Raw genomic sequence first — 25978 nt, forward strand, 5'->3', positions numbered from 1 at the left:
CAGTCCAAATCACATAGAAACATGCAAGGGTAAGCTAGTGAAAATAATCAACATATAGATATAAACAACTTACAACTTCAACAACAGAAACAACATTTTCAACAATTCAACGTTCAACACATAACAACACCCAACTTAATCACAGCTTCACAACATCACAACAGATATGCAACTAAAGCAACACAAAATCAACACATCAACAACTTATGCGTCGTCATGCATTTCAACTTGGAGATCTCCTACAACATGGGTGAGCAGTCTAAGTGGCTAGGTTCTACCGAACCAACAACACAACTTTTTTGGGCTTGCTAGGTAAACAACAAATTTGGATATCAATCCACAATACGATAACGGTTTCTCAGACTTTGTCACTTAAACAAGGAAGTATAGTACTCTGTCAAGATAGAACAACTGGGTTTAGGCCTACCACGACATTAGCTAGCTCAACTAAGCTACCTATGGGATTAGCCTACCGACTATCCTCCAAATACTACAACCCTCTGATACTTGGTTAGGAACTAAGTTCCCGACTTTGTACTTTACTCAAATTGGTCGCTTGTAATCGGTATAGCTCGACCTGACCCCTATACCATGGTCATTTCATACACGTGTGCCTCGACCTTGCCCACACACAGGACTAACTAAGTTATAGAGGAGAACAACACATCATCCACGATCCAATGGCCAACTTCCCAATGAGGGTTTTCAACAAATTGGGCTCTTAGAGCACCACAACTACCTCAATCCGCACAATGGGATGAACAACTTCGAGAACATCTTCCCTAGTCCTAGTGATCAACAACTTGTCATCACAACACAATCAACTTACAACTCACAGTACAATTTAGCTTAACAACTTAAATAACACACAACTTTTCAACTTATCTTCTCAATCAACTTTCAACTTAAAACAACGTGGTCAACTCATAATTTTAACAACACAACTCATTCAAATCATACATACGAAATTTCTACACAATACACAACTATATCTCCTCATCATATCACAATATTCAACATTTTCTTAATCATAGGGCCAAAGACCTTCATGCCCGGCGCAAGTAAACTCGCGCCCCGCCTGAACCCAACTCGAGAGTTCTAAAGCTCTCTCACGCCCGGCGTAGCATCATCATGCCCGACGTGTTGGTAGCCAGAGACTTCAAGGAGTCTCCCAAGCCCGGCGTGCCCAAATCACGCTCTACGTGAAATCAAGCAGAGACCTCACAAGGGTCTCGCGCTCGACGCAATCCTCTACGCTCAGCGTCACCCAGGCAAAGACCCCCAAGGAGTCTCTACGCTTGGCGTGCTTAGAGCACGCCCAGTACCATATCAGTAATCAAAATCATAAGGCAAACATCTGATATCGCGCCTGGCGCCAAGAACTGCACCTAGTGTGAACTCAAACAGCAACCCTCACAACTTCAAAAATTTTAACCAAAAACCTGAAAATCGGCCAACTCAGACACATGCAATCCATGAAATGAAATACATTTACTTCATGTAGTTCAAAAACAAGCTTAATTTCAACATGCAACCATCAAACGCATCAAAATCACCAAATTCCCAATTTTTCCCGAAACCCCGAAAATTTGAAATTCTCCAATCCAACCATGAATTCTTAGAATTCATACATCAATTTGAGTTTCTAAAATCACATACAACGAATCGATCTATAATCTAGCTTCCCTCACCTGAAGATTGACTCAAAACGGCCAAGAATAGGAAGAAGAAGATTTTCCCCTCGAGCTCAACCCACGGGCTTTAATTCTCCAGAACAAGCTTCTCCGCCTGAATTGCAAGAAGGAAAGAAGGAATTAGTGACCTAGGGGAAGATTCAAATAGAAAAGTTTGGGAGAGAAAGAAGCTCACGGACCAGAGTCCTTCTCTCTAAAACCTCTATAAGTTTATTTGAGAATGAACTTTATGAGGCTCTGTTATTAGAGAAAGCCTTAAATATCCTTCCCTCTAGCATTCACTAACCTTGAACCAACGTACTACGTCACAGTTATGCTTATAAAGTTTAAATTAGATGCATTTTATAATATAAATTGGAGTTAATTTAAAGAAAAATTGCTTAAAGTATTATATTATATTTATTTATTTAATATTTATTTAAATTATGTTATAATTGTATATATATATATATATATATATATATATATATATTTACTTGAAATTGTAAATGTATATTTATTAGAAAAGTTAAAAAAAATATTTATTATTTTAAAGTATTATATAAGAAATTTAAAATAAACGTAGATAATTTTTATTATTATATATTGATTGCAGTTAATTTTAAAAAATGATTAAAGTATTATATTAAATTAATTTTATTCATATTTTTTTTAATTATTTTAAATTTAAATAATAAATTAAATATATATATTTACTTAATTTATTTTTTAAGAGATTTTTTAATTGATAAGTTAACTACTATTTAATTGTAGTCTTAAAGTATTATATTTGATTCACTTATAAATTTATCAGAAAATTTTATCTTTTATTTATAATTTTAAAGTATTATATTAGATTCATTTAACTAATATTTCATTAATTTATTTTAGAAAAAATATAATTTTGTAATTAATTTTGTAAAATATTTTTTATTTGAATAGTTAATTTTTAATTAACTTTAGTTTTAAAGTGTTTTATAAGAATTTTAAAATAGACATAAATGCATTTTATTAATATGATTATATGTTATTTATTTATTTATTTTATCTTTATAATGTTTAAATTGTAATTATATATGTGTCTAAACATATTTAAAATGGTGAAAAATATACGATGTTAGAAGTAAAAAGAGTCACCGAGAATAAATTTCGTGATGAGACATTTTCAGATGTAATAATAATTGTATATGTGTTTAAATTTATTATATAATACTTGAAACCTATAAATAAAAAAGTTAACTTTTCTAATAAATTTGCGTTTACAATGACAAAAAATATAAATATGTTTAATTTATAAGTTTAACTTATATATTTAATTCTAACATGATTTAAAAAAATATTAATTAAATAAATCTAATGTAATACTTCAAACAATTTATTTTCCATAAAACTAATTTCAATCAATATATAATAATAAAATATATCTATGTCTATTTTAAACTTTTTTATATAATACTTTAAAATTATACATAAAAAGATAATTTTTCTAATAATTTTACGTTTATTATATTAAGTAAATATAAATATGCTTAATTTGAATATTTCATTCAAACATAATTTTAAAAAAATTTAATTAAATAAATTTAATATAATACTTTAAACAATTTGTTTTCGTTAAAATTAGCTTGAATCAATATACAATAATAAGATGTAAATAAAATATAATTTATATTAATGAAAATAAAAATCGGAAAACAATGAGTTATGAGATTTGATTAACACCAATCACTAAAATAAAATGATATTTTATACTAAAAATATATAAAAAAACAACAAAAAATTATCATTTGGTTTATATGTTCAATTCTAAAATAATTAAAAGGAACAATAATTAAATCAATCTAATATAATACTTTAAATAATTTATTTTCTTTAAAATTAACTTCAATTAATATATAATAATAAAATGTGTATGTATTTATTTTAAATTTTTATATAATACTTTAAAGCAAAAAATAAAAAAAAATAACTTTTCTAATAAATGTACGTTTCCAATGTCAAGTAAATATAAATATATTTAGTTTACATGTTAAACTTATATATTTAATTCTAACGTAATTATTTTTATGCTTTAAACAATTTATTTTTCTCAAAATTAACTCCAATCAATATCATAAAATGCATCTAATATAAAATTGTATAAGTATAATAAAAAAATTTGAAAAAATATTATCCTATTTCATAAAAAAAAAATAATTAACCAAAGTTGACTAAACATAAAACATCAACACTGAACATAAAACAGCACGAAGTAGCGTTTAATGTGCAAAATCTGATAATAAAGAAAACAACTCTCTATTAAAACCTTTTTCTTTATCTATTGCATCAATTCCGACATTGATAGAACTATATAGCAAAACGTCTCCCTTCACACTTTCTATGTTCTTGCCAAAATTAGATTATATATATACTAAATTCATCCTAATAGTTAATTTTTTTTATCAAGGACAAAATATTATATGAAATTTAATAATGACCAAAAGTAAAAGAAATTTCCAAAAATAAAACTAAAAATATACTTAAGTATTTTCATCAAATCAAAGTCTTTCTTTGATATTAACCATTTGGTTTTATATTTTGATTTATAATTTATTCTTCATCTTAACAAGTAATACTTAATTATAATTTTAATTAAATTTACAATTTAATTTACCGTGTCACATTGCGGATATTTTTCTTTAGTTATATATATCATGTGCTTAACTGTAAGCACATTGAGTGAAGAAAAAAAACGTGAATATTGTGATTAAAATAATAATAAAAGAAAAAAGTAAGAAAATGTATGGTGATGAATAAAGGAATTGGAAGATGATATTTAGTTAGGTATTGAGTAAAAAGAGGCGTCGGAAGGGAATCCCTTTTAACGAAAGGGAAGCAATTATTGAATGGCGTCTTAGAATATTAAGCCCTCATTTTTGTCCTAATTCTCCAATTATTGATTCTAAGTAAGTGGGATATCAACTTCTCCATACCATAATTGGCTATTGGAATAGACCATTTTCATTCCTTTAACAATTCAATTACACCCATTGCCATATTAATTAATGTAATATACTCTACTACTATATTGCCATATTAATTAAAATGTACACGTGTGTGATGTGTTATGGTGGACAAACTATTACACATTATTTTGTGGCTAATTTTAATGAATTAAAAGTCAACGGAAAAAAGTGTGTTTGGTGTGGTTGGCTAAGGTACCATATCACTACCAAGAAATTTCTTGCATGGAATGAGATTTTGACTTTGCTTTGCCTCTTGACTCGTGGCTTTTCATTTACCAAAGAGGTCTTTTATAAATCACCAATTTCTGATTTCTTGTTTGACTCATTTGTTGTGGAATTGGAAGTGCTGTGTGTGCAAATCCACCATCAACATAAACGAGGTTAAGGTTAAAACTAAGATACGTATTCATGTTCCCACCTAATAAAAAAATTTATCCATATACCTGGTTATGTTGCTTATAATAAAGGACAATTTCAACTTTCAAGTCATATATTATTCATTTATTTTTGACAGATTGAAACTTAATGAACACTTGTCCCAATTTAAGAGTGCAATTGGGACACCAAGTGGATATAGTCAAGAAGACTTTTTTTTTCCACGTTATTTTCTATTATTTTTTTTTAAAATGTAAATAAAACAAAAAAATGAAAATTTATTTTATATTTTACAAATTCTTATAAATTTTCATGAGTTACAGTACATTTTTTATTTATATTTGTAAGAAAATTTTACTTTAAAATTACTTTAATAATATAACATAATATACATAACCTATTAATAATAATATTTAATATTTATTTTCTTTTCTGTCAAAATAATATTTATTTTTCTAATGTAAGATATATAGTCTAAACACCTTAATATTTATTTAATTATTTTTAACATGAAGATTCAGGCTAATGTCTAAATAAATAGAAATCCAGAAAATTATATAAAAAAATAATAATTTGGGACCATCCGCTTGATCCCAAATAAAGAGTAGACTTGAATTATCTCAGTCCTTAGTGGATTTCAATATTTATATATAAATTGTGAATTCATACCATACATGTTATTTAACTCTATCAACTAAACTTGACTTTATTCTAACACTCATTGTGTGAGCTTATATGAGAAATTAATTTATTTTTGAAATTAAGCCATCAAATTTGACTATTCTGACACATACGATCATACCGATAGAATTTATGATTATCGTGAATTATAATTTTTAGCCATAGTATTTTTTTTCTACTAAACATCCTTATAATGTGATGTGAATCATGAGTCATATATACAAATACTGTCCTACCTAAAAATCTCTGTTTTAAATCCTTTTAATATTGAATAAAAATGTCGCTTTTAATTATTAAGGTTTTTTTTATTACCGTTTGTAATTGGAGTAGGTTTTTTACTAAAACAAAATATTATCATTATCTAAATTATTTCAATTTTATTTTTCAAAATAATTAAGAAAAAATATTAATCAGACTTTAAAATTTTTTAAAATGAAATCTGTTTTGCAAAAAAAGAATTTAATATTTGAAATAGAAGAAACAATATTTATGAAATCTAAAATATTAATTTTTATTTTCAAATAAATTTTTAGACATTAAACAAGTGAAACGGAAAGAATATTAATTTAATTTAGAATTAAATAAAATTTAATGATTGAACTTTTGTCAATTTTTATTTTTAGTCTTTAAATTTTCTATTTTATTAGAGAAAATTAGAAAATTTTAAAAATTAAAATTGTATTTAATTCTTTAATTTAAATATACTGGCAATGTAATTTATTAAGTTATGATCCAAGCATAATTTAATATGACACAATTATTAAATTTTTATGATTATTAATTTTAAGATGATATTTTAATTAAATAACAGTATAGTTTTTTATGATGATTATGCACTAAAATTAAACTATTGGTGCAAAAATGATTGTGTGTGAAGTTAGTGGCATTATTTGAGAGATATCTTCATTTGTTGTCCAATTCTACAGTTTTTAATATATAAATGATAATGATAAGGTTGCGACCCAGCACACTGCATGCTGATACTGTCATACTGACATGCTCAAATTAGCATTCAGACATACTACTACTTCTTTATAAAATAAATATGGTACAGTACTCTTAAAAAAGAGAGAGAGAGAAAGAGAAAAAAAATGAGAAATAATAAAAAAATATAATTGAAGGCATTAAAGTTGGATGGTCCCACTAGCAATTCCAAGTAAAAATTGTTTAAAGGTGAATGGTCCTTTCTTATAAGAGAGACCCAACTCATCTCATATTCACAAGATTCCCACTTCTATTCATTTTCATACACAACCTTCCAATCACCACTCACAACCAACTCAAACTAATTCCTTCCTTTCCTTTCTAACCATTACTCATCACTCATTACCAAACCCCCTTTCATTTCAGAATCATTTTTCTCCTCTTAAACCGTATTTTCATTCATTTATTTTCAGAAAACTATTTTTTTTGTTTTCAGAGAACACTATAAAAATGTAGACCAACCTAAGTAATTATTATTTTTAAATAGCTTAAAATAAGCAATTGTTGCTTTTTTAAATAGGTTAAACTAAAGATTCATTCTCTCTCTCTTTTTGCACAAAACTTGCAAACTTAAAACATGATGCAACACATGTTTGTTTTTTTTTTTACTTCTAAAATCTAGTTTATACTTGAAAAAAAAAACTTTAATAAAAGAAGTTTTCAAAATTAATATTTATTTTTTAGCTTTTAATTTTCTATTTACTTATTATAAATTAAATTACATTGGAGATTGAAATTCTTACTTTCTTAATTTTCTTAATTAAATATTTTCAATATCTTTTTTTACTTAACTTTAAGTGTACATTTAATATACTAGCCGCAACTATTTCTATTACCAATGTCGAATTACTCTTTTTTTTATATGTATATTTATTATTATTTTTAGTTATATGATCATTTTAAATTATCTTAAGACAACTAAAGACTAACCTGTATTTGTAACTATGACTAATTGTTGTCTATCAAATTTTATTTTAATATAGATGAGAATTGAATTCAAAGTCTATCATATTTCATGATAGACTTTACAACTATTTGACTGAGAGATTTGATTTAAAAATATATTTATTATGAATTTAATTATATAAAAATAAGTATTTATCCTTCATTTTCATGTTTTTTCATCTGCTTTGAAACCTTTTATTTTTTCACTACTACATTAATTTAAAAAAACTAAGAAAGAAAAATACTAGACCCGACTTTTCCCCATTCTAAGTCAGACAAGGTATATAAGCGAAGAAAACATTGAATATGAGCTCCTCAGTGACTTGACTCCATCTTGAACCTACTTTTTCCACATTTTGTTAGAGAAAAATGAGCCATGGATAGTGCCATAACATGAAGGACATACAGATCTAACCCAACCAAAATTAAAAAATAAAAAAGTCTTAATAGGAATTACATAGGACACAGCTGATTTGGGAGAATACGAATGCAATAATAATAAGACAAGTGCTAATTACAACCCTAACCAAATGCATCTAACACTAATTAACTAATTCCTACTTAAATTTTTTAAAAAATAAAAATACACACGAGTAGGTATTCCATATTATACATATGTTATATTATTATTATTATTATTATTATTATTATTATTATTATTATATAGACAAGATTGAGAATAGGATGGATGAATTTTGAGTTAATACTATAAACTAAGCTAAGGCAAGAACCTATTCACGTCATCCTCCCTAACCTTCAATCTCGCCTCCGATTCCGGTGCGGAGGAGGAGCTGCTGGCCGCCGGAGCAGGGATCCCGCCGCACTTGTCGCAGCGAGAAACCACCAGAATCTGACGGCAGGAAGGACAGGAGGAATGCGATCTGAGCCAGGCGTCGATGCAGGCCACGTGGAATCCATGACTGCACTGAGGCAGCACTCGGATTTCGTCTCCGGCCGCGAATTCCGTGAGGCAGATGGCGCAGTCGGCGAACTTGACCGCGGATTCGGCGGTGGCGGTGAGCCTGGGGAGGGAGCGGAGGACCTTCTTCTTGACGCCTTTGTTGGCGGCGGCGGGAGGAGGAGGCTGGGGAGCGGCGGCCGCGGAGAGGCGGAGGCGGCTGAGACAGCCGCAGCGCGCAACGGCGACGAGGCCGAGGACGCAGATGAGAGCGCAGAGGAGGGCGGCGAGGATGACGACGAAGTCGGAGTCGACGAGGGCGGAGTGGGCGGACGAGGTGGTCTCGCCTAAATATCTGAAGGGACGAGTCATGTGTTTTGGAAGGAAGAGATGCAAAGAGTGTGCGTTTCGAGTTTCCTTTGAGTGACCAACTACTATGCCCTTCCCCTCCTTTTATATTCCTCTCCTTTCTAATTTTACTATTTCTTTTCACTCTCTTACACTATTTCTTTTTCATAACTATAACTATTCTTTTTTTAAATCTTAAACCCATTCTTGATAAAACAAATAAATATGTTATAGATAAACTATACTGTTTATGATATTTACCCCCTTTTTCAATTCCTTAACAGCAATCTCACCACAAAGATGCATTAATAACTTTGACTTTAAGACCCATTGCCTTGGATCGTCCTAGAAATCGCCATCGGATAATTTAGATAAACTTTTTTGCTAAATACTTGTAGGGAAAAAAAATCTTAAATTACTCAATTTTTTTTCTTCTTATAGGATAAAACTGCTTTATACTTTTCAACTTTTAAAAGTTAAATTTATAAACTGTATCTTTTATATAATAAAAAATATATTTTAGTCTTTATATATGTTCTTTTTGCTTCTTTTTAATTTCAATAGTTTCATTAATTCTACTTTCTAATGTCTATAACAAGATATTAAAATAAAACAATAATACTATAGAAACTACATATACCAAATATGTATTTAAACCAAAGCTAAAACTATATAAACTCATTTTAATTTAAAAAAAAATTATCTTTCCTTTTTTCCCCCTCAAGTTTTATCGAAAAATTTATCCAATTCAAGCATATAGCTAGTTATATGCATTACGCTGTAATGGAGTCTTCATTTTTGCATCATACACGCAGACTAGTTATCCAATTCATACATGCGAATTCATCCAATTCCATCTGATGACATCCACCATTTGCAGTGAAAACTTTTATTGTAATTCAAATTGTAAAATAAATATAAATATTAAATCATATCCGAACTTCATTTTCAATCAATCACTTTAGTTCCTCATGCAAAGTAATTCGCACGACTAAACATAGATTTATGAATGGTCCCTTTTTGTAAGGGCGGGGCATAAGGTTGGGGTGAGAAACAGAACACGTCTACAAAAAAATGACAAGCAGAACAAGTCTATTGTCTACAGAAAAAAGCTCTCTGCACTTCTCACAAATCATATCTCACGTTCCATCTACCTTTGTAGTCTGCATTTAGTGTCCAATTATTCTCCCTAATCTGCAGGTAAGGAACCTGAAACAAGAGTTTTAAGATGGAATGTAACAATAAGGACACCATGAATTATATATAGCATGCAAAAATTGGGAAAAGGTGCATTAAACTAGATCAACAAAATTTCTTTGATAAATTGACACCAACTGCAACTTCACAGATTCTGCTAACTTCCTAATTCCAGAAAACCATTGGGTTGCTACCAGACGAAACATCAGCAATAGAATCCAGTAATTTTACTACTTTTGGTACCGAAAGTGAATTAATAAAAGTTAAATAAAGGCACAAAGGCTTGTCGTCAAAGCCCTAGATTCTAACTATTGTTACCATTGCAATCTTTCCTACTAATAAAAAAGATTAAAGGCTTACCATTCAATTACATATATTTTTCACTCAAGTGCATCAATCCATGTGTCACAATTCAATCTAGGTGAGAACCAAAAAAGTTTCCCTCCTAAAATACTCGCGTCCGTTATTTACAATATTTTATCTTATTAGATATAGATTGGAGATGACTTCAATTTTAATACACTTATTAGCTTTTGGTAAAATGAATACATTTATTTATCAGGTCAAAATCTACATAGTTGACAGTTAAAAAATGTTTTAAATTGCAGTAGCAGTTTCATCACATTTATTGATATTGAAATTATGGACAAATTCGGCCATCGCAGACATCCCAAAAACTTGACAATGTTTGAAACCTTGATTACAGCCAACAATGTTTAACCCTAAACCCTAAAATTGTTAAAACCTTGCGGCTAACTATTTTTACTCAAGACAGTTGAACCTACCTCTAACTCACCAGAGTCTTTTGCAGAGTCAAGAAACCCAAAAGTAGCAACAACTAGATGTAGACAGAGAGAATGATAGAAAATAAACTAGGGGCAGAATAGAAATTTCCCTCGATGGGAAAATGGGAAGTGAACTCATCGGTTTCGCAAAATTTTTCCCAGAAAACACAATCAGCACAGCAGCTACTAGATCATAAAACTACCATTGGCAACATTAAACTTGAGAAGTTATTCTCTCTCCAACAAATCTGTAAAAATCAGTGATCAGCCATGTTGCACTACATCATTTAGTTTTCTTTGTTGCAGTACAATAGACCATAACACAATATTGTTCTCATTTTCCTTTGGTTTTCTTTCCCCATATTTTCAATCCTTCTCATCCAAAAAACAGCTAAGGCAAAAGATGTAACCACTAAATTGACAAGATGGTTGCTAATCACCAAAGCAGTCTTGACACCACCAACATTAGGAAAAGGAACAAATCAAGATTCATATAAAGTCTGGTTGAATACAAGCTTGGAAACACTTTTAAGAATTTCTCAACTAGAAGCGCTTGACTTGTATCCAAACAAACTCATAATCTAAGATAAGAATGGGATAAAGTGTATATGCATGGTGATAATGTTGGTCATAATATTTGCAAGCAGCAATTGAAGTAAAACCTGTTCAAAAATTTCATAGCCAATCCTAAATCTAACATCTTGGTCCTTCTGAAAATTGAACTTGTTCCAGGAAAACTCGGCAGCTCCTCTGGACTTCCTCTGGAAAAGAAAAGAATTGAGCAATTAATTCAAAGGTAAAGCAGAAAATAGAAAGGCAGATGAACTACCTCTTTAAACTCAGTGTCAACATCACATCCTCCCTTAATTTTAAAATTGAGGAAGCCGTCAAGTGAGACGGGAAATGTTTTCTTAGCATTTACAGTATAGCGCCACTTGTCACGTTTATCATATCGCAATCCAACGCCTAGGGTTGCCGATAACTACAACAGAGTAATGTAATATAATATCATATCATATAAAAAGCGAAGAGGGAAAAGCATGGCATAAAGTAGGGTAAAATGAGGACTGACACTGGGATAGAAATGTCTTATGAGGGCACTGGAGGAAGTGGGTTGTCCAAGTTTGGTATCAAGCTCAGCGTGCACCTGGGAAAAGAGAATGTATGAGAAAAGATAAGGGTCATTAGAGTGTTGAATGAAATGGTTAAACCTGGAAGTAGGTGTTGGAGTCGATTCGGAATTTTTCCTTGCCGTGGATTCGTAAAGCTTTGGAATCTTCTCCATATCTCAGGGATGTCTCCATTTCCGGATAAAAAAAATATCCTACTCTTTCCTTCCAACAATTTTAATTTTAATTACAACCCTAACTAACACTCCTGCCGGACTCCCTTTTTTTTTTTTTTTTTCCTTGTGCAGGGGCCCATTGAGATAAGCCCAACTATCATGGGTTTTGTTTGATTCTGTACCATAGCAGCATATTAAACACCAGCAGTATTATGAATTATTACAAAAGCTTCTCATTCTTCATTAACATGATATGTATCAAGTCAGCCGTTTTTTTCTTATCAATCTTTTTATTTTTAAAATTTATTTGAAATTTAAAATAATAGATTCATGAATAAAAGTTTTAAAAAAAATCAAATCAAACACTACATAAAATGATAAACACAATAATATTTGAATATGTCCACCTTTTGGATACACGTAAAGAAAAATTGACCTTATTTATTTTGGTAGTCTCGGGTATCCTCCGACTAAGAACTATAAAGTAGAAACTAATTAATCAAAAAGCGAAGATATAACTACCTCTTACTGAGGCGAAGGATAAAATGAAATCCCGATTGCAACTCTTTTAAAATAATAAGACATTTTAAATGTAAAACATATTTTATTATTAATTCAAAGTTAAATATATAAATTATAATACATTTTGATTCATATTAAATATTTATCTAATCTCATTTTATTTTTACATATTTCACTTTACATAAGATAAATCCCAAGTTGAAAGTATTGCCACTATTTATGAGATTTATTTATTTATAGCAATGAAACTCACTAACTCAGTATTCAACTATATCAAATCATCCAGTGTTCAACTAACTATGAGATAACGTGAGAAATATTTTCCATAATTGATAATCCAATTCCATTGGTCTATATGAAGATATTGATTCTAATTAGTCATGTAATTAAAATATCTATTCGTATATCTATTAGGCTTGTTTAAATACAAACTTAAAAGTACTTTATGAAAGCTTTTTTATTAAAATTTTTTTTTTTAATAAAGAAACTCTTACAAATATTTCTAACCTGTATTTAAATAGATAAAATGACCAAATTTATAGGCTACATATTCAGAAATGGGCTTTGGATCTACTTTTAAAAAAAAATTCCTAAAAAGACCCTTCTATAATAATTCTAATTTTTGGAACATTTTCATTTATGTATATAATAAATGTAATCAAAATCTTAAAAGCTTCTTAAGAAAACAAAATAATTGTCCCTAATGATTTTTTCTTTCAAACATGCACTAATCATTCAAAACAATTGTTTATTTTATTCAAGTGATTCAGTAAATTTGAGAGACACGTGACATGGGTCATAACATGGGCGAAGGGTTTGTATTGACGATAATTGAGTAGTGTGTGTATGCAATCCATGTTTTCATATAAACCCGGATGTAAAATTAGCGACAACTACGATTCTGATCCATAGTCTAACACATTTATGCTCAACGTTACCGTAAATTACTAGTTGACAATATACCACAACAAAATTCCGACCAACAGAAGTATCATATCACTAATCTCTAAAGCAATTATCAAACCGCAACAAGTTTCTGACCTAAATCAAGTAAAACAAGGTCAAAATGGGAGCAAATTATCATCTCGAGCAGCATAGTCACCTATCATATTTCATCAATCAAGTCCATAAGATCATCAATCTCCCGTTTCAAAGAATTAATCTTCTGCTGTTGTGGAGCAATCCGATTCTCAATTTCCCTTCCTCCTAACTTCTTCTCATAGCAGTCTACAACTGTAGTGTGTTTCGCTAAAAGTTTATCCTGCAACTCTCTTTCCTTAGCAACAAGTTCCTCCACCTGAAATAAATAAATAAATTATGTAATTATAAATTGAGATTGATTTAAATACATGGAAGAAAATACTTATAACAACCTTGGGTAAAATTTGAGCAGCTTGCGGAGAAGATTGCAAGAATGCCAATGGTAACTTCAACTCTTTAGAGAGCTCTTTCAACGAGCTATCAACTGATTTTCTAGTTGCTTTACATCCTTGAATATCTCCTGTCCTAGAAAGATCGTGCAATGATGTTTCTAGCTTGTTATGTGCTGTTAAGCATCGGCTAATGATACCATGGACCTGCTGAATAGTTGCTTGCACCTGAATAGTGAAACACAAGTGTATAACGTAAGTACTACATTCAATTGCAAATGCTGGATTTTGTTTATGACACAACAAGTTGATTACCTCGTCCCACTGGAGCTTTGCTAAATAAGATGCAGAAGATTTGGAAATTGATATGTCTGCATGTGTGTAGACAATGCAAGCAACAAACAGAAAGAAAAACCCAGAAATCAACATTAAAGGCTCCCTGAGCATAGAGAGACTGTTGAACTTATAGTAGACCTGCAACACAAGCAATGATAATAAGTAGTATGCTCAATCAAATATCAGAAGGAAAATAAATATTGTATGCTAAGCAATCAAATCATTATTTCTCTGGTCCCTATGATATGTAAATATAAATAAGAAAAGAATGTTAATCGGTTAGTTAGGAAGCTATTGTTAGTTAGGATTTTATAACCATAAGCTGTTGGTTATTCCCCTATAAATAAAGCATGGCTGTTGTACATTTTAGACAGAATGAAAACAATGACAGAAGTGAAGTGCATGGCCATTTGATCTCTCTGTTTATGTCATCTCTCTCTATCCTATCTGTTTTACTATTCTTCACTCTTCCCCTCTTTCTTTCTATGTGTTTTGGTTTCTTTCTCTTTCCCACCTAAATCCTATATCACCCTAGTTCTTGTATATAGCAAATCTCTAACCCTTGCGCTTAATTTTCTGATGGCGGATATATTTGAAAAAATGGAAGCAAGTCATAAAAATGAACAAAAATTTCTCCATTTATAAACATATTGGCAGTGAGCACCCAATTCAATAAGGTGGCCAATCCATGAAATCTAGGGATATTCATTTTTCTTTTCTTGCAATAAAAATCTAAGAAAATTGTGTTATTTTTGTCATGTTCTTCAAAATGTAAATAGCAGTAATATGACCCATTAAAGCATGACCTTTGAGGAACATATGAAGTTGACCATGCATTCTGTATTTTTGGTGGCTAGACAGTACAAAATTAGCACTTTTATTTTCATGAAAAGATGCAACAGTAATACCTGAAAATGTTCATTATGCTCAGGCACAACATTGTTTTTCTCCAGCACAACAACAGGCCTACCACCAATATCCAAGTGGGAAAGCTTTGTCTGCAACAATTACATGAAAGGACAATAAAACCTAATCAAGGAAATGGAAAAGCTATGTTTTGGCAGAGCAGAAGATATCAGTACAGGAATACCTCTTGCCATTGTTTCACAGGGAATGGAGCAGATACTGAAATGTCTTTAGAACCCTCAGGCAAAACAACCTGGAGTTTAAAAGCATCAGGCAGATGTAATTGTAATTCAAACTGGTACAACTATATTATTAGACAGACTGGTATAACTATATTATTCAGATAAAGAAATCCATTTTCCTTAGGAATATTGCTTCCTCCTTTAAAAAGGTAAAACTGGTGTGATGTTGCACAAGTCTCACTGATAAATTCTCCATCGTAAGATCAAATTCTAAGTTTCCAACCAACAAAAAAGAAAAAGGAGTGAAATATATATTATCATGATAAAATAAACTCAGTCACCTTCACAAAGAGAGTGTCAATCACCAACTGATTAATAGGGGCACCAAAAGTGATATTAAGGAAGCGCTTTCCTTCTGATCCAAATAAGTAGTCCCGAAGTGGCAAGCCATATCCAATGGTAAAGGCCGTTTTCCAGCCACCAAACATAGGGTACCTAGGTTCAATCTCCAGTTCTGTCTGTGGTTTTTAAAGAATCATTATTTTTGGAAAATGTTTTTTAAAATGTATTTCACAGTTAAAAAGAAAAATTCAAGCGTGAAAATATCCACCTTTTTTGAGTCACCCCATAAACTAGAAGTAGAAATGTTGCCAATTTCATCCCTGTAGTACACAGAATGAGCTCTTGGAGGCAGCTTGGCAACAAGGCGCCTAAAGGCTGATGCACCTCTTAAATATGGCCTGGTCTGATAGTCAAGCCTGTAGCAGAAAATAAACTATTATGACATGCCAAACTAACAAAAAAAATCAAATAACTCAGAATCAAATAAACAAGGTGACCTAGAAAATTCTCCTTTACTCTGAGCACCAGCATGAATAATATCGTAATGCTCTGTGATCTGTACATTGCCCCAATGGGAAATTTCGATCTCTCGCACCAACTCTTTAGCAACAGCAAAGGGTTGGTTGTTCTCAAAATGAATAACTATTGGCAAGTATGAAAATGGAGGAAGATTCTCATATGGACCATATTTTAATTCAGATCCCTGAAGTTTTGCATTTTCTAGTTTTGTATAGGACTCTATTCTTGCCTCAGGCAATTTAACAGTGAGTGATTGGACCTTAACTGCATATGGAGAGAGATATTGTGCACTCTCTTGAAACAGTAGAAGCTGGATGTCACCCTGGTTGATTTTCTCTGGAAATGGTTGCAATGTGTGGGTTAAAACAGCCAAGACATCCAATGTCAAACTATCTCCCTTCCCAAGCCCCTTAGGTAAAGATACGGAATAAATTGTCAAGGCAGGAGGGAAATCTTTAGGGTGGACAACTTCCACAGGTAAACCAACACCAGGGGATGGTTTTACTTTCCCCTTCCCTTCGCTAAGTGTTGCTTTCAAGTATGCCAAGTGATTTGCCTGGCTTTCAGGAAAGGACAGCAAAATCTCAGACACAACATCAGATCCCGTATTCTCCACCTGAAAAAAATGGATAGGAAGTGTGACATAAAACAAAGATAATAAGAAAGAGAAACTATTTTAGAATATGAAAGGAGATAGGATTTGCCATGCTAGGGGAAATTATATTTAATAAGTCAACAGTTTTTCTTTTAAATTTAAACCTCTAATTTTTTTTCAAAACAAGGACAAAGTTCACATTCAAAATGCATTTATAAATTATTCAGTCCAGGCTTCTAAACTAGAGTTTATGTTGTGTTTCTTCCAGAAGTTAGGTTCCCATTTACCATTTACAATACCTGTGTCTTAGTAATTTTCAGCTTAGTAGAAATGAGATGCATTTGTAGAGGTAAGTTACAATGTTTTGGAGACAAGTAGGATCAAAAGCCTCACAGAAAATTCAATAACAAATCAAGAAATTACACTGAATGTACCTTTAGTGAAGTAGTGACGCGCACAATTTGTGATGTAAGATCAATCTGCAAAGGACAGAGAAAAAAATTGTCAGAAGAAGCAATTATTAGATATAGAGAACTTGAAGATTTACAGGTACGGAAGAAAATAAGCAAGTCTGATTCCTAAAGTGACAGAAAATTTAGGACCAAGCAAATGAAGTCAATCACATATCGTGAATGCATTCTTCTTCTGTTTCTTTCGGAGAAAGTGCTTTTGAATAAAACAGAAGCATTAAATATATAATTAACGCAGATCGGAGATTGATCCCGGTTGATTCTGGATTTGAAACCGAAACCCTCGGGAGTGCAATTTTAATGGAGTTGGCGTATGATAATGTGAAGTGAAGAAAGAGAAAGAGACAGAGAAAGAGCAAAGGATGCGAGATCGAAACCCTAAAAGGTGACATGCGAGAAGACTTACACGACGGTCAACCTTGGCGAGGATCAGATCCGAAGCAGAGAGCACGGGCGAGGACAGAAAGGGAAATGCAAAAAGAATCGGAAACAGAAACAGAAACAGAAACGGAATGGACCTCATGATGCCTCTTTTGATTGTTTTCTTTCTCTTCTTCTTTTTCTTCTTCGCCTCAACTCATTCACTGCACTCAAGACCCAAGCCCCAGCAGGCACCGCTGTTTCTTGTTCCACTCTTAACCGACCAATTTACCACTTCGAGTGTCTCATCTTTTAACAAAAATAAAATAATACTAATAATAATAAAAGTGGAAGTGAAAAAATAAATTAAAAATAAATCATTTTAATATATAAATTAAATTTTTAATTAATAATAAATAGTTTATATTGTCATACATGCATTTTTGTGATTTTTGTATTTTATAATGTTATTGATCTTAATTTGTGGAAAAAAAAATTACACTGTATTATTTTTAAAAACCAAAACACTAGATTTAAACTTTTAATAATATAGAACAAATTGAAACGATTAAATGTAATGAGAGATTAAATTTAGCATAAAAAAATACATACCTTGTTCCACAATATTGTATTTAACAGTTTTTTTTTATATGAGTTTTCTTTTTAATATTTAAACATGAGTATTTTTAAGAGTTTTCATATAGAGTATTATAATTTCATATATAAGGCATTTAATTTGTTTTCTTTATGTCTTTTTAATATAGTTTATAATTTTAATTTCAAAATTAATTTGATTTAATTAAAAATTAATATAAAAATTAATATAAAAATTAAATTGCCATTGTCGACAACAAATTAAATATGGACACACAACAAATCTCTCAGCCATATTTATATATTATTTTCAATTAAAACTAAAATTCATTTCTATAACAATATAAGTTAATTTTAATCGACATCAGCATATTAAAAATAAATAAATATATTATTTTTATGAATTAAATATTAATGTTTAAAATAAATAATTAGTAAATAAAAATTATATTATAATATAAATTATTTATTATAAATCTAAAAATATAATTTACATTTAAAAAATATCTATTTATATAAATTTTAAATATAATATATATATATATATACACATATATAATTTATTATAAATTTTAATTATATATAATAAATATGTCTGTACATTGGCGGTTAGTTCTATGTACAAATTAAAAAGTTAATTCTCAAAGACAATGGTCGTAGGTACCGAAAAGTAAATCTAAACTATATATATCCACGAAAATGGTTTGTTAAAATGAAGTCTAAAATAAATTTTAAAAGAAAAAAAAATATTTTTTTGGGTTATTTTACTATCATATAAAGTATTTCGGTAATATATCATATATGATTTTTTTTATTTTATAAAAACTAATAACAATTTTTTTTATTAAAAGTGTGAGACCCCTCTTCCCTCTCAACTTCTCCCTTCACTATTTTCTTCTTCTCCATTCACTCATTCTCTCCTTGGCTGATTTTTCTTTCCCTGGCCTCTGGTAACCTTAGGTGCTGAGCTAGAGATGGGTGGTACTAGTTGAGTGTTCGGAACCTTCTCTCCCCTTCTCCTCCTTCGTTGCTCAAGCTCTTTGGTGGGAGAGCTGAGTAGGGTGGATTGCTAACTAGTGTTGAAGTTTTCTATTCTCCTTTCCCGTGTTCAAGTTCCTTCGTTTTCTCTTGGAATCTTCCCGAAGCTCGGAACCATCAAAGCCAAGGTAAGGGAAGCTAGGTTCTTGTCGTTTTTGGCTGAAAATTGAGTTTTAGGTACCTATTTGACTGCTGAAGATTGATGATTTTGGTGGGGAATGATGTAATAAAAGGTTTTTGGGTTTTTGGAGTTTTTAAGAAAATCTTTGAATAAATTTTGTTTGTGGTTGCATGTGAGAAATGTGGTGTTTTTCTTGATCCTTGATGGAAATAATGGCTTTTGGCTGGACTGCATGTGCTGGGAATGGGGATTTTTGCAGGTCTTGGGCTAGATTTTCGAACTTGGTGGGTTGCTGCTGAGCTGCGCGCTAGGCGCAGTTCTTCGCGCCGGGCGCATGACCATCTGGGAGCTTCATTTAGGCAAGCCCGTCGGGCGCAAAGGTGTGTGTGCCGGGCGAGCTTGCGAATGCGAGCCTCTGGATGGCCCACGCCAGGCGTGGAGTGGGCCGCGCTGGACGCGCTATCAGTAAATGACATGTTTTGGGATTTTTGAGGCCGCACTGGGCGCGCATTTGAACTCGCTGGGCGCGGAGGCTCCTTAGGGTCTCTGCCAAGAGGGCGCTGGGCGCAATGCGAATTGCGCCGGGCGCGAGACCTTGGTAGGTCTCTGCCTTCCCCGCGCTGGGCGCGAGTTAGGCTATGCCGAGCGCGTGAGACTTCTAAGAGTCTCTGCCTGGGTTTGCGCTGGGCGCAATTGGAAATTGCGCCAGGAGCGTGAGAGCTTTGAGCTCTCTGGTTGAGGTACGCCGGGCGCGATCATGCCTGCGCCGGGCGCGCTGGTCCCCTGGTGCCTCTGGATGTGCCACGCCGGGCGCAACCATGGGTGCGCCGGGCGAGCATGAGAATGTTAACCTGAAGAAATATTTAATGTTAAACTATGTTGAAATTGCTGATAGAGGTTGCTGTAAGTTGAGACGGATGTTATGTTGTATTGAGCTGGTTGTTATTGATGAGTTTAAATGTTGTATTATACGTTATTGCTGTGAGCTGTTTTGCCGTGCTGTTTATTTTGTTGAGCTGAATACTGTTATAGCCGCTAAGTTGGTGCTGTTAGCCACTATTGTGGTGCTGTTATAGCCGCTAAGTCGGTGCTGTTAGCCACTATTGTGGTGCTGTTATAGCCGCTAAGTCGGTGTTGATATTGCTGAGTTTGCTTTGGTGTAGTATAAGCTGTACGGGTGTGCTGATAGCTGTAGATGCTTTTATTTACATATTTATATATGTTTGTCGATTTTCTTTACACTAGCTTACCCTTTTTTTTTGTTTCCATGTGGTTGGACTGCGATGATCATACTAGAGATGGCAAAGTGGGCCATGGCCCGCGGGCCGGCCCGTTGGCCCGCCAAAAATTGGCGGGCCGGGCCAAGCATTTCAACCCGCCAACCCGCCAAGCCCGCCCCGCCAAGCCCGCCAACCCGCCGGGCCAAATAGCGGGCCGGCCCGCCACAACCCGCCGGCCCGCATATATATATATTTTTTAATTTAATTATTTTTATGTTTATTTTATTTTGATGTAGAAGATGAGGATGAAGATGATTAAGAAAAAAAGTAGAGACATCTTCTTTCAAGAGAACTTCTAATATTCTTAAAATAAAAATTTAAAGTTAATTAATTGTATTTAAACTTGTTTGTGGACTATCAAAAAATTTAGTGTATAAATAATTTGTAAGTTTATAATTTAGTTTTGATTTTGGTGTAAATGGACTAATTTCTATTTGATTTTGTTTTAAGTTTGTAATTTGTTTTTGTTGAACATATATTAAGTACAATATGTATGCATTTTTAATTTCATATGATTATATTTATTTATTTGTAGCAAAAAATTTTTTATTTAACCATAAAATAATTTTTTTTTTCCATTTTTTTTATTTTTTATTTTTGTAAGCGGGCTGGCGGGCGGCGGGGCGGGCCAGCATCTCCAGCCCGTTTTACATTGGCGGGCCGGGCCGGCCCGTCCCGTTTTTGGCGGGCCAATGGTGGGCCGGGCCAAAACGGGCCAGGCTGGCCCGTTTTGCCATCCCTAGATCATACTATGTATGGGAGTAGAGCAGGGGTAGGCAGGTGGCTAGTGGTGAGTCTGCAGCTGGTAGGCGGAGTTGGATCTTTGTGGATGTTTTGTTGTTTTCAGCTACTTGGTGTAGCCGTTGATGATGTATTTTGTTTTGTGCACTCTAACTCTAGTCGGATAGGGACTTTGTATATATTTATATTCTAGATCCTATATTTATATACTTGTCTTTTCTGTCTGGCGTTTCCGGTGTACACGGGTGTGTGTGTAGTGACCAGCCGGGTCGTTACAAAAAGACCTAAAATTTAAACTTTAACAAATTTATAGTAGCTTTATATAAATTATTAAAATTTAAAATTCTTTAATAATCACATTATTAATTACGTAACTTTGTGATTTAATCATAACTTTGACTAAAATTGATTCTTCTCTCTCTCGTAACAGAAGCTGTCTCACTTGATTTGTTCCTATAAATACAAAAAAAAAAAAAATTAATCCAATTTATACTAAGATCACTTTTAATAGCGTGTTTGGTTTTCATTTTGTAAATCAATTTTGTCTTCTCTCTTCACGTCGAACATTAATTTTACGTGAAAGCTATTATTTGTTACTTTCAATTGAACGTGATTTTTCACGTTTGAACTCCAATGCAAACACGCACTAAAATTTTAGAAGCCAAAATACATTGCAATCTCAAAAGAGAGAGTGTGCTTCTCACCCTACATTCAATTATTCAAAGATTAATCAATTTGCTCATACGCGGAGAAAGAAAAAAAAAATTGAATTGAAAAGAAAATGACGAGAGAAATTTTGAAAATTTTTATTTTTAAAATTAAATCTCTTTTTCTTTATTTTTTCTTGAACTAAATAAAAAAATTCTAAATTTTTCTTCCTTCTCTATTTTCTTTTCCTCTATTGAAACATAGAGAGGGTAAAATAAAAAGTTAATGGGAAAAAAAATAGCCGTAGCCTCACAGGATATAAATTCTGAAGTCAAATTATCAATGTCTTCATAACCTCACTCTTCAGGTAGCTACAACTTGCAGAAGCTCAACATTTAGTTCAAATGTAGCTCCAGGCTGCAAAATCATAAACAACTTTTAACAAGCACATCTTGTAGGCTTATTATTTTCATTAAAAATGAACACGTATGAGTGGACTAATTTAAAAAGGACAACAGGATACAAGATGTGTTTTCAACTCGGAGAGAGGGTAAAAATGAGTGTTTCCTACTTTCCTAAACTTAAGTTACGTGTTCATTTAACAGTAGAGGTGATTCATGACCAATAAATAGGTAAATGTTTATTTAACAGAAGAGGATGATTCATGACCATGCTTTTCCTATAAGGCATTTCTCCATAACAGAGTTTTATGTAGCTGAGAGTAACGATAAAACAATAAGAGATATTTACCGGAATCTCATTCATTCCCTTTTGTCCATACCCATTTTCAGGAGGAACAATCACAGTTCGCTGCAACCATTAAGAATAAGAACATAAAAAGAAATGACACATGACCAAACTAATAACAGTATTAGACGAAAAAAAAAACATAGAAGGATATTTGAGTCACCTTTCCACCAACTCGCATTCCTTCCACTATTGTATACATAGCAGGTGGAGGTTTCGGTGCTGCTTGAGCAGAGAATAAACCATTCGGGTTGTCAACAAATTCACGCTTCCTTTCCTTTCCCGGTGGAGCTCCCACCGTGAATACATACGGCTTTAAGAAAATAAAGCATGCATACATCAGCACCGCTCAAGTAAACTGAAGCAACTCTTATTCGTTCTAACAGTACCTAAGAAATTTAGATGACTTTGGAGACAAATTTCGGAAAGAAACTAAGTTTTTCCATTAGTACCAATAGTTGTGTTTGAGATTTCCATTACTTATTTAAATGATGAAAATAGTGTAGATAAAGTATGGCTTAAAGCAGGAAGAAATATTAAAATAAACTTATTCATAAACTAAAATTAGTAAGAATTAATTTATACACAAGTTATTTCATTTTTTTTTCAATTTTTTTCTTCTAGAAGTATTTCTAGAAAAGTTTCCTTAAAAAGAACTCGAATTGAAGACAACTCTTATATGTTAAAAGCTAGTTTTTGGGACTAACATAAAGGTCTATTTGAATAAATTTTTCTATAAACATTCTTAAGGAAAGTAGATAAGAAGAAAAAATGAAATAATCTATTATTTATTGTGTGAGAAATAAATCAATCCCACAAATACATATACATAAATAAAGGAACTGTACAATAGTGTGAAATAACGTAAAAAGAGATTTATTAATCTAATTGGTTTATCTAAGGCTTTGTAGGAGGGTTTTTCTAATTTTTATCTTTCTATTTTTGTAGTTTGGATAGGTTTTATGCATTTATCAAAAATATGAATGAATTCATTATTCACCCACTTTCTGGACATCATTATGTACGAGAGATGGCTGAGTGGTTTTTTTATTCATATGACACGACTCAATCAATTTTTTTTAACGAATTTAAGATTTTCTATTACAATATAAAAATATCAAAAATTTAAAAAAGAAAAAGGATTTTAATATTCAGTGTTTTAATTAAAAAATGGAAAAAAAATGTGAATTAAGATAGAAAAGATATATGGTTAATTAAAGAGAAATTGATTTTGATTAGAAACTAAAATTAATTTGGAAAAAGTCTCTTATATTAGTTTTTTTCAAATATGTTTTAGTTATATATAAGTTAATTTTAATTTATAGAGATTTTAATTTCGTTTTTTCTTCCCCTAAATCCTATAAAGTAACAAAGAAATTTATAAACAATTTGTAATCTATATGATCTTATAATTTGAATTTGGTTCTAGCTCTGATGAAAAATAAGAATTGTCCTTGGTTGTGGATCTCAAACAAGTTGCATTGTCTTGTACTGATAGCAGAGTAGGAAAAGGATCGGAACCTGAGCAATGATACGATTTCCAGCTAGGAGTTTAGATTCTCGACTGGATACAGCTGTGATTCCGCGATACAAGCAATCAAAGTGTACCTATGAGTGAGAACTAGAATTGAAAAGTAAACAAGAAACAAAGAACAATGAATGAGATGTGGACGCCACTTCCAAAATCTCACAAACCTCAACCGTTGTTCCTTTCTCAGCCACCGGACCTTTGCCCTCGATCAAATCATAGTATTGCAATCCATCAGCTGAATTGAATCGAAATTGATTGATTGCATTTTACATTGCAGAAAAACGGAAATGCGAAAATTGAAAGAGGAAGAGGAACTAACGAGAAGTAACGTATTCCTCGATTGGGATGGTTTTCTTGTTGCGTCTGGCTTCCGCTGGCGGAGAGAGGAAAAGGAAGGCGAAAGGCAAGGATGAAATGAGAAGCGCCGTCGACCTTCTCGAATTAGAAAGTGAAACCATTGGTCTCCATCTTCTACTTCGCTTTGAATTCGAAAGCACTACACCTCCATAATCCACGCTCCAATTTATAGAATTAGAAGCGCAAGCGCAACTGCAAGGGGGACTCATTGCCAACCCAATACTTTTCGCCACATGCTTCACCACCTCTGCTTCTCTTTTACTTTATCCACTCTTCATTTTCTCTTCCGTAAAATTACCCTTCTGCCCCTCCTCTATTTCTCTTTTCTACTTTCATGTTATCTCTTTTCGCCCTATACTTCATAATACAAGTTAAGTGCATGATCACTCTTTATTGTTGTTAAGCTTATGTATATATTATTTTAATCAGGAAAGAAAACTAGGTTAAATTATTACATATATGTTCCGGCCAAGAAATCGTCTAGCATTGTTCTTCTAGGTTGATCCGCCAGAGCATTCAAGAGTGAAAAGATGATGCGCCTTAGGTTTAGGGTTCAAAGTTTTATAATTACTTCCTTTTGAGCCTCTTGATCTCGTGAGTTTCGTGATCCTTCCCACCCGTTTTTACGTTTTAAATATTTTATTATCATTTATGGGATTTTATTCTTGATATTATTTAAGGGTCATTGTAGAACTCACCTTGCCTGTCATGGTGTATACTAGTCTAAAGATCTCGACTCTAAATCCCCCAGCAAGCTATATCGGAACGCAACCGAAATGATACCTATAGATGGTAACTAAAGCACTCGTCCCTCGATACTCAAGGTGTTTCATCTCAGCATTTGTCCATCGGTAAATCATCTCAGTATAAGTCCGAGACGGTACAGTTGTTCCACAGCCTTGAACCTGTAAAGCAAGAAGGCTCTTTAGTGTAGATCATCTCAGTTTAAGTCCGGGATGTTACAATATAAAATATAAGTTGTTTTTATAAGTTATTCTAAAATTTTATTAAAATAATTTTAAGAAAAAAACAATTTATAAACATAACAGAATTTTCTTTTCAAATGCTTGTACGATAAATTATGCCTTAAAAATTAAAAATGAAATAAGCCTAAAGGAAGGTTTTAGAATTTATTTTTTCTTT

At 32.1% G+C, this 25978-nt stretch overlaps 4 protein-coding genes across 5 annotated transcripts; all 4 read right to left on the minus strand.

Annotated features, from left to right (window-relative positions):
- Positions 1-8066: 8066 nt before the first annotated feature.
- On the minus strand, positions 8067-9047 carry LOC109802831 (RING/U-box superfamily protein). The gene has a single exon (XM_020364228.3). The coding sequence runs from the start codon at positions 8931-8933 to the stop codon at positions 8382-8384; it is 552 nt and encodes a 183-aa protein (XP_020219817.1). The 5' UTR covers positions 8934-9047; the 3' UTR covers positions 8067-8381.
- A 780-nt stretch (positions 9048-9827) lies between these two features.
- LOC109802381 (outer envelope pore-like protein) lies at positions 9828-12258 on the minus strand. Its single transcript, XM_020363729.3, has 5 exons — positions 12103-12258; positions 11964-12038; positions 11721-11873; positions 11554-11652; positions 9828-10118 (listed from the first exon to the last, which is right to left on the minus strand). Exons 1-5 carry the CDS (start codon positions 12193-12195, stop codon positions 10035-10037), a joined length of 504 nt encoding a protein of 167 aa, XP_020219318.1. The 5' UTR covers positions 12196-12258; the 3' UTR covers positions 9828-10034.
- A 1283-nt stretch (positions 12259-13541) lies between these two features.
- On the minus strand, positions 13542-18071 carry LOC109802361 (Ribophorin I). Its single transcript, XM_020363698.3, has 10 exons — positions 17825-18071; positions 17383-17427; positions 16332-16969; positions 16103-16250; positions 15834-16010; positions 15495-15563; positions 15313-15402; positions 14384-14542; positions 14072-14296; positions 13542-13995 (listed from the first exon to the last, which is right to left on the minus strand). Exons 1-10 carry the CDS (start codon positions 17939-17941, stop codon positions 13804-13806), a joined length of 1860 nt encoding a protein of 619 aa, XP_020219287.1. The 5' UTR covers positions 17942-18071; the 3' UTR covers positions 13542-13803.
- Positions 18072-22355: 4284 nt separating this feature from the next.
- Positions 22356-25125, minus strand: LOC109802575 (FKBP-like peptidyl-prolyl cis-trans isomerase family protein). Of its 2 annotated transcripts, none has more exons than XM_020363993.3 (6): positions 24798-25125; positions 24643-24674; positions 24469-24555; positions 23111-23260; positions 22951-23010; positions 22356-22617 (listed from the first exon to the last, which is right to left on the minus strand). In XM_020363993.3, the coding sequence occupies exons 1-6, from the start codon at positions 25042-25044 to the stop codon at positions 22564-22566; spliced, it is 630 nt and encodes a 209-aa protein (XP_020219582.1). In that variant the 5' UTR covers positions 25045-25125; the 3' UTR covers positions 22356-22563. The 2 variants fall into 2 exon arrangements, with proteins under 2 accessions (XP_020219582.1, XP_020219581.1); XM_020363992.3 differs by having other exon boundaries at positions 24643-24713; positions 24798-25116.
- Positions 25126-25978: the final 853 nt, after the last annotated feature.

This window comes from Cajanus cajan, chromosome 4 (genome assembly GCF_000230855.2).
Source record: "Cajanus cajan strain Asha chromosome 4, NIPB_CcT2T_4, whole genome shotgun sequence".
Taxonomy (NCBI): Eukaryota; Viridiplantae; Streptophyta; class Magnoliopsida; order Fabales; family Fabaceae; genus Cajanus; species Cajanus cajan.

Bases quoted from the DNA above. Each gene is read 5' to 3' on its own strand.
- LOC109802575 (XM_020363992.3), bottom strand. From the start codon at position 25,044: ATGAGTCCCCCTTGCAGTTGCGCTTGCGCTTCTAATTCTATAAATTGG. The intron at 24,556-24,642 runs GTTTGTGAGATT...TCTCACTCATAG, and splicing joins AGAAAGGAACAACGGTTGAG to GTACACTTTGATTGCTTGTA. The intron at 23,261-24,468 runs GTTCCGATCCTT...ATTTTCTTAAAG, and splicing joins GAAATCGTATCATTGCTCAG to CCGTATGTATTCACGGTGGG.
- LOC109802361 (XM_020363698.3), bottom strand. From the start codon at position 17,941: ATGAGGTCCATTCCGTTTCTGTTTCTGTTTCTGTTTCCGATTCTTTTT. The intron at 17,428-17,824 runs GTAAGTCTTCTC...TGTCCTTTGCAG, and splicing joins TCGCCAAGGTTGACCGTCGT to ATTGATCTTACATCACAAAT. The intron at 15,564-15,833 runs GTGACTGAGTTT...TTTAAACTCCAG, and splicing joins TTGACACTCTCTTTGTGAAG to GTTGTTTTGCCTGAGGGTTC.
- LOC109802381 (XM_020363729.3), bottom strand. From the start codon at position 12,195: ATGGAGACATCCCTGAGATATGGAGAAGATTCCAAAGCTTTACGAATC. The intron at 12,039-12,102 runs GTTTAACCATTT...CTCTTTTCCCAG, and splicing joins ACTCCAACACCTACTTCCAG to GTGCACGCTGAGCTTGATAC. The intron at 11,874-11,963 runs GTCAGTCCTCAT...ACTCTGTTGTAG, and splicing joins TAAGACATTTCTATCCCAGT to TTATCGGCAACCCTAGGCGT.
- LOC109802831 (XM_020364228.3), bottom strand. From the start codon at position 8,933: ATGACTCGTCCCTTCAGATATTTAGGCGAGACCACCTCGTCCGCCCAC.